This window comes from Gavialis gangeticus, unplaced genomic scaffold (assembly GCF_001723915.1).
Source record: "Gavialis gangeticus isolate Ggan-Ray unplaced genomic scaffold, GavGan_comp1, whole genome shotgun sequence".
In the NCBI taxonomy this organism is placed as follows: Eukaryota; Metazoa; Chordata; order Crocodylia; family Gavialidae; genus Gavialis; species Gavialis gangeticus.
The window spans coordinates 3,096,417-3,106,325 of NW_017729014.1; the positions used below are offsets into that span (position 1 = coordinate 3,096,417).

The 9,909-nt window shown below is 42.8% G+C and overlaps 1 protein-coding gene across 7 annotated transcripts in view; it reads left to right on the forward strand.

Annotated features, from left to right (window-relative positions):
• NPHP4 (nephrocystin 4) overlaps nucleotides 1–5,223 on the forward strand; it is a 148,664-nt gene extending 143,441 nt beyond the window's left edge. For all 7 annotated transcript variants that reach the window (XM_019511611.1, XM_019511610.1, XM_019511614.1 and 4 more), the window contains 2 exons: nucleotides 2,585–2,728; nucleotides 3,291–5,223. In XM_019511611.1, the coding sequence (XP_019367156.1) occupies nucleotides 2,585–2,728; nucleotides 3,291–3,431 (285 nt within the window). In that variant the 3' untranslated portion in view covers nucleotides 3,432–5,223. The remainder of the gene's footprint in view (nucleotides 1–2,584; nucleotides 2,729–3,290) is intronic.
• Nucleotides 5,224–9,909: the final 4,686 nt, after the last annotated feature.

Sequence of the window (9,909 nt, forward strand, 5' to 3'; positions counted from 1 at the left end):
AGAATTAGGCACATATGTTTTAAATCAAGCACTGATTAGAAACCCTCCCCCAGTCTTAGAAGTGGCCTTTTAAAAGCGCCCAGTGCTGTGGTGCATACATTTGTATAAATGGTGAAATGCATGCATGTCATCACTGAGAAAATGGCAGTGGCATGCTTTTGAACTAAAACGCATCAAAGGTGTTTTAGTTCAAAAGTGCACCGCCGCCATTTTCTCAGCACTAATGTGCATTTCACCATTTATACAAATGCATGCAACATGGCACCGGGTGCATCAGCTCACATGCTCTGCAAACTCAATTAATCGAGTCTGCTCTGACGTGCTGGATTTCCAAGGTATGTGTATAAGTGCCCACTGTGAGCAGATTAGGTTTACTGAAGCTGTCACTGCCATCTGTAGACCACATCTATCTATTTTCTGCACCATCCACCTATCTACTTATTTGTCACCCAGCACCTCAAATCTAGGCATCACTCCTTATCAGAAATCACCCCTTTGAACTAAGCGAGGATGGGAAACTTGCAGCTCATCCATTATACAGAAAAGGGCATGACTACAATCGCATGTTGTAAGGACTCTAGGAATCATGGAGCACATTTTGATAATTCTTCTTTGGAAGATAGTTTGCTTTCTTTGCAGACTCTTAGAACCTGAAAGACTTTTCTGTTAGTCAGAACTATCCCATTATAGGATCATAAAACTAATTTCTAAAAATTTCTGAGAGATTAGTGATAAAACTAACATGCCTTTCATCCCATTTTTGAGTTAATCCCCTTAAAGTAGTAATACAACAACTAACTTCAAAAGTAATTGACTTCATATGCTATATACCATGAACTGCAAAAGTAATTATATTACTATATCTGGCCAGTTGCTTTAAATGTCCCCTGGTATAAGCAGAAGGAGCACTCTGGTAGAAGTAGGCTTTTTCCCCCTTTTTGAATGTATACTCCATATTATTTCTGTAAAGCCCTATCTTTCTGCCTGTGAAGAATCTTGTTAGAAAGTACTGTAACATTTCATTCAGCCCTTGATTTGAAGATAGCTCCATCTTTAGGGGCTTCTGGGAAACATGAGTTGTGAAGTTTAAGCTACAGAAAGTAGATTTCCTATCCGCTCTAAATCTGATCCAGTTCAGGACCTTGTTCCAGGATAATAAATTGGATTTTCCAATTAATGAGTGCTCATTTAAAAAAAATATATGTTCCTGAACCACTGAATATTGAGAGAAGTTAAATGCAACATTTTAATAATGCAGCCCTGCTCTTAATAAATATCAAAACACTTCTCTGCACTGTGCTGTGCCATCTGAATTAGCACGAGGGCTGCCCTAATGGAAGTGAATTAACTGCTAGAAGAATGAGCCCGGCTGCAGTCAGGTCCCTTTGTCTTTTAGGTTATTTATTACATATATATGAATGTTCCTTGGTCTAGGCTTCAACTTGAAGACCTTCATTCAAAGGCCTCTATTCCTTTGTCCCAAAGGCAGAAATTAGAGCATGATCCATACTGCCTGGGAGCCCAAAAGAAAGGATAAGAACAGAAGACTGATGTGTTAGTGGTGGGTGATATTTTCCCTTCCGCAAGGTCAGGGCTCTGCTTCAGTTTCCCATAAAGGGTTGCAGGTGGGAGTTGAGAAGTGCATAGGGTTAGTGCTAATTCTTCAAACAGAGGTGAATTTCTCCTATGATTGCTACAACAAGGGGCCTGTGGAAAAGAATTAACATATTCTTCATAGGAGTGGTAGATAACAAGGTGGTAGATAACAAGGGCCTAAATCCATGGTGTAATGTTTCTAGTCAGCACATTTTGAGTGTGTCTGCATGTCACTGTATGGGGTTTGAGCAGGGTGACGTTACTATGGCGCTGTGCTTTAGTACTTTTGGAAGTACTAAAGCACAGCGCAGTACAGGTGGTTACTGTGCCACGAGTGTGGCGCTTGGGTAGATTTAGTAGCATGCTATGCCCGGGAAATGTGCTGCTATGGCGACGTAGTTAGTGGTCATGTGTACGCACACATGATCACTACATCGCCATAACATGCTACACAGCAATGTAATGCATTGCTATATTGCTGTAGGGCGACGTGTAGACACCCCCTTTGAGTAGCATATTCAAAATAAAACAAATCAGTGTTTGCTGAGTGGGAGTTTTGCCCCAGCTTCTCTGGGGCCAGATTTAATCCAACACCAATTGCTTTTGAAAACCCCACTATCCATTTCTGTGCACAGTCACAGAAGCTGTGAATGCACAGTCAAGCTGAAAATGGATACACAGACAGTGGCTTTCAGGTCTTCTGGTTCACGTGCTGCACAGTAAGAACAGATTACTCCCATAAACATGTCTACTTGGATTTGAGCAGCACTGGCAATTGGGTCATAATCACCTCGTTTTCATGTTCTTAGTGGAATTCACCCTTGGGGGTCCTTACAAAGTAGTTACCACTCTCTGTGAACTAGATAGAACTTTCAGAATTCTTCCTATGCTGCTTATTGCCATATGGCAAAGCTTTGAGTCTTACTGCAGATCTACACTGTGTCATTGCTGCAATGATAACTCTGTGATTTCTTATGTGCAACCACAGGCCTTTGAAATAACACTCCCTGCCAGTGGAGGGAAAGGCTCGAACAAGCGGATCACCTACACAAACCCCTACCCCTCCCGGAGGATGTATTTCCTGCATACCAACCGGCCCGACCTGCTGCAATTCAAGGAGGATTCCTTTGAGGTAGTGAGCCCTACAGCATGGCTGACAAGCTTGTGTTAGTCCAGTCAGGTTCTCCCCAACTTTTAAATCTCATATTCTATAGTCAGTGAGTTTTTCCAAACTTTATGGGCCAGATATTCAGAAATGCCACTCCCATGGACTTCAGCAAGTGCGGGGGGAGGTGAGCCCTTTGGAAAAATCACTTCCTAAATTCCCATTCCCTGTGTCACAGTCTGCTCTTGTCAGTAAGTTTGACTTGGAAAACTAGACTGCATGTTCTTTTCATAACAAATCTCCTGTGTTTGCTTATTGAGACTGAAAATATATTAGCAAAAGTAGCAGGACTAATTTGCTGTGAGCAAACACACACCCACTGGAGTCTGAAAACCTCATACCTCTCTTGTTCTCTGTCAGTTCAGACGGTTGGGGTCTCTGAGACCAAGGCCTAATAGACACCCATCCATGCCTGCTATTAGCACAGTTCCCAGGCTTAGCTCTCGTATTAATGGGAGCCAAACCAGTGTGGAAAGAATGGAGAATGGAGATATTGATGATTAACACTGTCGTGTCACTCTTCTCACAGCTCAGAGGTGGGGAGGTGTACACCATCGGCTTGCGGTTTGCACCAACCCAGAACACTGGTGAAGAGGAGATTCTGATTTATATCAATGACCATGAAGATAAGAATGAGGAAACCTTTTGTGTGAAGGTTGTCTACCAATAAAGAGGGGTCCTTGCCTGGGGGTCAACAGAACATGCTCCTACAGCATCAATCAAAACTTTTACCTTAACAGCACCACCTACCAAGAAACACAATCCTGTTTTCATTGCTGGCTTTAGATGTTTTTCCTCACTATAAATTTTATGTTTCTGCTTTCTCCTTGACCATGTTATTTGCAGATGAATAGCCAGCTGAGCACCTCTGCACACCTAACCCAGAGACTCAAAGGATATGTTCCTTTGCTGTTTGCAATTTGCCTCTATCTAATCACGTCGTTGCCAAGTCACTATGATTTATTGTCTCACTGAATTCCTTGCACATAGCATGACCTCCAATGATGTAAAATTGCTGTATTTGTTTTCCTCCTACTTAAGACTATAAGTATGTATGTGTGTATTTATAACATATGTCATAGTTTAGAAGACTGACACACTTTATATTATGCTTTACTGTATTTTTGGCTTATTTAAATTTTTTTAAACCCCCCCCAAATCCCAGATTTTGAAAAAACTGAATTTCCTGAATATTTTTATAAGAGTATTTTTTCTCTACTCAGTTTTGTACAGAAAGATAAATCACTTTTACAGGAGATTAGATGCTTTTTACTCCTTTTTATTCTGTAATTAAACTATTTGACAGAACTTGCACAGCACTGCGGAGCTTTTTGTTACCAGTCTTTTCCTAATGCAGGCAGGCAGCTCCCCACAGGCTGATGGGGTGAGCCTTAGAGCTGTCCTTCCTCTTGGCAATGTGGACAATTATCCCTTTAAACAGTTTACCAATCAGAAGCATTGCACAAGTCTGTCCTTTCTATGGAGGCTGGAGAGGCTTGAGTTTAGTCTGATATAAAGAGCTCCTGCATGGTTTGACTGGAGAGAAGATAATCTCTTCTAAAAATGAGAGCTAGTATAGCCCCAGCCATTGGAAGCAGGGGTTTCTTTTCCTCCTGAATAAACAGCATTGAGATCTGGTATTGGTTTTAGGGCAGAGGAACCTTTTATGTCTCAGGCAGAAGTTACTGAGCTGGAAAGCAAGCATACGTCAGGCAATTTTACCTGCAGTCAAGGAGCAGAATGTGAGGTGTACTATTAACAACCAGGACTCTTAGAGTATGTCTACACAGTGCATAGTTGCCTGCAGAGACCACAGAGCTATTGGTGATTAAGACTATGTCCATTCTGTTTGTCACAGGTTGCTATTCTGTATTTTATCACCTGGTGCTTTGGCTTCTGGGTGACTGAATGGTGCTCCCACACCAGCTTCTTGCTTAACAAGACACATCTCCCTGCTTAATGCCCTCCCTAAGTAAGAGCCATCTTCTTCCCTGGAAAATCATGCACAGAGGCTTTCAAACAGCTCCTTGTGACTAGAAGATCTGAATTCGCTTTGTATTATCCCTAATTCATGCCAGAGGAGTCTAGAAGTGCCAGTTTGGCTGGGTCTGCTAAAGAGACTACAAGCTCTTTTTGACCAAATTTAGGAGAAAATGTTTACATCCCCCACTGCTTGTGACTTCCATTTGAGGAGCACTTTGGCATGTTAACTAATCAAGTATATCAGCATTTAATTGCTGTGTTTAATAAATCACCTCTGATTGGGACAAAACTGGTAACTGCAGGCTTAGTTTCTGTTTTTGGCATAAAAACAGTATACCAAATAGTGAAACAAGATGATGATACGTGCAGAACTCAGGTTATATATCTTTAACATTTTGACAAACATAATTTTAAATTGTCAATTTTTTGCTGTTGTTCAAGCAGTTTGTAGAACAATAAACTTTTTTATGTTTCAATGAGAATTTTAAATGAAAGCATTAAATTTTTTTCAAAAAGTGCAGTGTGCCCATTCATTTTTCAGTCAGCTTTAGATGCAAGTTACCATCTGGTACTGGGTCAGACAGAGTGGATGTCAAAACACTTTTTCTTCTGGAAGAGTTAGAAGATTATCTAAAGTTTTTTGAGAAATTGGGCTGTAAAGCTTGTAAGAGTTCTCTCACCATATTCATGGTTCAATGTTACACCACATGGGGAAACATTTAAACTTGTGGCTATTAGCCCATTGTCCTGGTACAGTGCTTTCTATGTAAGGAAGGGCTCAGTCTGCTCACTGCTGCTTTGCACTATGCTCCTGGCTGTCTCAGTTGTCCTCCTGAGATCTGAAGCATTTATATATTTGGCTGTTCGGCAACTTTCTGACATAGATGATTCCTCGTTACAGCTTTGTCTTCAGAGGGGATAGTTTCAGAAGGGATTTCAGTTTTCATTTTGGACATACAAAAGCTGGAATTTCAAAACTACTCAGGTCTGTTCCATCAGCCCAGAAAAGCAAACTGTCTCTTATATGAGACAACAAAACAGAACCTCATGCCAAGCCTGACAAGCTACGATACAGCAAGTGAGTGCCATGGTCATGGCTTGGTGACCCCAGATTCATACTGGCAAACCCCAGATTCAAACTGGTGTGCATGAGGACAGAATTAGACACACATGTTTTAAATCAAGCACTGATTTGAAACTCCCCCAGGCTTAGAAGCACACCAGACACTTGGCAGCACCCAGCCTGTACACTCAGAAGAAATGCAGCCATGGAGCAGCAGGTTATTTGCCAACCATGTTTTTCCTCATCTATGAAGTGTATGTGGCATGAAGAGTCCCAGTGATCCCAACCGTGGATATGTAGTTTTTGCACAGCGGTCTTATCTGGATGTGACTGTCATGGAGCATGGTCTTGCACTTGCTCAGTAAGGGACTAGAAAATAATTTACATGGCTCTGGAAAGCAATTGAGGGAAGGTGTCTCCATATCATAGAAGAAGCCTCCCAGAACTTTTCATCAGCCTTGAGCATATTACTTTGCACTGCTAGGACTGAAATGGCAGTTAAAAGTCTTCCAATGCCTCAGCAGAGCTATGTGTTTTATTGGGGTAACCAAGGCTATAGCTGGTTCCACTGTAGGGGAAAGCACTGGCAGGATACATCTACGTCCCTCTCTGTTGAGATCGTGAGGAAGGGATAGAGGTGCAATAAAGCGCATGCTGGTTTATTGTTGCTTTTTTTAAGTTTCAGTGTTTATCCCTCCTTTCTGGAGGAGACTAATTTCATACTGTACATCTCTAAAATGAGCATGCAATTTGCATTTGAAAGCTCCCGCTACATTCACGTCAGACTGAATGCAAATACAACACTTGAATTTCTCCCCAGATAAGATACTTTAAACTGTGGCATTCTTACCGCAGACAAAGACAGCCTATCTTTCAAAGTTACCGTTATCATTTTCATCGGCCTCTCCTCACCACCCTTTTATAAAATGCCATTTTTAACTAAATGGAACCAAGTGAAAGCTGGGATGTAGCAGATCTGACTTTGATGTCTCAGTGATAAGGATTTAATCCTGTGTTTTCCGCAGTTGAGAAAAGCATTGTCAAGGTATTTTAAAAATAGATCGTTTTTAAGGGTGTTTTCCTCTCCCAGCTGCAATAACCCCTTTGTTGGGACTCTGAAGCTGCAGCAGTTCCTGATGGAGGACAGGCTGAAGAATGAGGCAGGAGGACCTCAGGGCAAGAGTTCTGATCTTTCTTTCTACCTCTGGATATTCTGTAAAACCTGAGCAGGTTGTTTTGCCTCCCTCACTCCTCAATCTGGAAAATGCTACTTCACCACCAAACCTCCTTCCCTGCACCCAGAATTTCCTTAGCACTTTTCCTCTCAAAGCTCTTTTTGGAGTTAGGCAAGGCATGAGATTAAGACATTTAGGTTCAGTTCCCACCTATCACAGACTTGCTGCCTCCTACCATCACCTCAGCATCCCCCCAGCACTGCATACATTTCTGCAGGTGAAATGGAAATCTGACAATGCGCTGAGCTTTTGGGAGGGTAAAGGAGGAAAGTTCTTCTTGGTCAAAACATAGCAATGTGATTGTGGGCATCCAACAACCCTTTGAAATAGGAGAGGTACACTGGGGGACAGCGGTTACACTGGGGGACAGCGGTAACCCTGGCCATTACTGCAATGACTTTGCTTGGAATAAAATCCGAAGGGCTGGGACCCCCAATAGACCTCTGCACTCTGGCTGTACTCATGGCCTCAGCAATTCTGGCTCGACTCAGCAGCATGTGCAGGCTTGGTGCATTTCATGCAGTAGCCCGTTGGGGAAGTGGCTGTGGTGTCTGTGGAAATGCAAGAAAAGCCAGCTTTATAGCATCTGTGGGACTAACAGGTTGAGCTACACAGTAAGCGAGATACAGGTGTAGGGGAAGGCAGGGGGTGGGTTGGGGGTGAGCAGGATGCATTTTCTTCCACAGTGATGACCTAATGGGACATTCATACCTCTGCAGGGCATCTTAGGGTAGCAGTGCCTGGCTTTAAACTCCCAGTGATGCCAGGCACATGTAAGGAGTGGCAGGGACCTCTGACAGTCCTGCTTTCTTCCCACCCCCTGGGGTGAAAGCAGTCTTGTTACTTTGCAGCCCTCGAACTGTCCTGGTGGCTGCTGCATAGGAGCATGTCAGGGGGCAGATAGCTCTTGGATTTGATGAATATGAAGGTCATTATTGAGCAGAAGCTAGACAGGAAAAAAGGCAAACCTCTTACTGTCACTCATTCTGTAACCAGTGTGTGGCTTGAGGTTTAAAAAGCATGTTTCATTGGGAGTAATCAACCCTGATACAACACTGTTTCTGGAGGAATAGGTCTCTTGGCAGGGGACAAGTCACCCACCTGGAGAAGGCAGAGAGAGAGGCTTTAAAGAAGAAACGAGCATTTTTCTGCATGGTCCCAGTAGCTCTTTTAGCTCAGGGTGGGAAGGGGGAATGTGCAACAGTCTGCAGTACCCTGTCTGTATAGACGAGTTTGTGCTATGCAGATGCCAGCAGGGAAGTCAATGCAGATCCTGAGGAAGGCTGGGTGGGGGGAGCAGCCTGGACAAAATAAGCTCACTCAGAAGTTTGCGGTTTGCCTCACCTGAACCTTGGGGGTCTCAGCTAAATACAGCAAGCTCGTTTCTGGCTCCCAGTCCTCAGATTATGCACACCTCAGACCTAGCAATGTGCATAGGAACAATGTGTTTGAATGAGCATAAATGCAGCGCAAGATGTCCTGAGAACCTTTCCTTGATCATGCGCCATTTTGAATTCTGGCAACAAGCCCAAAGCTAATGCAATGAGAGCAACTATGTACTACAAATTTCCCTTCCCTTGCCCCTTCACAATAGCTCTTTCAGTGTTTGCATTCCTTGTGCTCAAGTTCTGTGTCCTGGCCCCCACAGACATGCTGAAAATCATCAGCGTAACCGTTACTGCAGAGCCATTAGCATTTGTAGCTCCAGCCTGGGGCAAGTCCTCAGGATAGTTGTTCATTGCCTGCAGGGGTGAGGAACGAATGCTGATTTCCAAGTTCTTGCTAAACAGTCCTTTAACTTGAGACTGAAGATGGTCCCACTCTGAAATCTTACCATCTTTCCCTACACAATGGGTCCTGGTCATGACAGGGTCATCTAGGTACAATACGAGCAGAAATAATCACAGTAATGATTGTATGGCAGAGCCATCCCAGGTTTTTACTAAAGATTTTCAAAGCAATGTATGCAAATCTATGACTGAACCAGCCTTTCCTGAGCTAGCAGCTCTTCTTTTTATATAATAACATATTCCCTCAAATTCATCTTTGATTTCATTATTTGTCAGACCACCCCACTCTTTTCCAGTTGCGGATATGCTATTTCTGAGGTTTCCTACCAAGATAGTCAGTCTGGATGAGTCCTCTGTAATTAGAGTAACATTATAATGCTGCTCAGAGTGTCACATTTGGGGCTGAGAAATTATGATCTTTTCCCACTATGTTTTCATCTTGTTTGCAGGGTAATAAGGAAAACATTATTTACCAGTTTGTACTATGGTTACTTCTGTTAATTCCCAGTCATTAGTACTCAGAAAACATCAAGCACTACCTAATTTTCTGATCACTCCATTTTCTCTAATGGATTAGAAGGAAATAGCTGAAAACCCATTCTGCTGATTGTGAGAGTCTAGCAAGATTTTAATTTATTGTTCCCTTATTACAGCACCAACTTGCATTTGGCTTCATGCATAAATATTGGAAATTCACAAATTCACAGGCAAGATTTACTAGGGAGGAAGATTCATTGGCAGAAAGAAAAAAGAACCCTTTCACAGCAAACAGGGAGAGCCTGGCTCTGGTATCCAGAGTAAGCAGGTGGTGGTCAGGACTTCTGAGTTCTATGCCAGGCTCTGCCATCCTGGGAAACCAGCCATCTCTGCCTCAGTTCCTCTCTCTGTAAGCATCATGAAGCTTGCCTATCACAAAAGGTGCGTTGAAGTTTCGGTAATTCACACACTGAATGAAACTTGCACCTCTGCAAACACTTCCCACTGCAGAATCTCAAAAAAAAAATTTTTCCCACTTTTATTAATCCCACCCTGGGGTGCCTGGAAACTTGCAAATACTCCTGGGAAGCCAGCATGCAG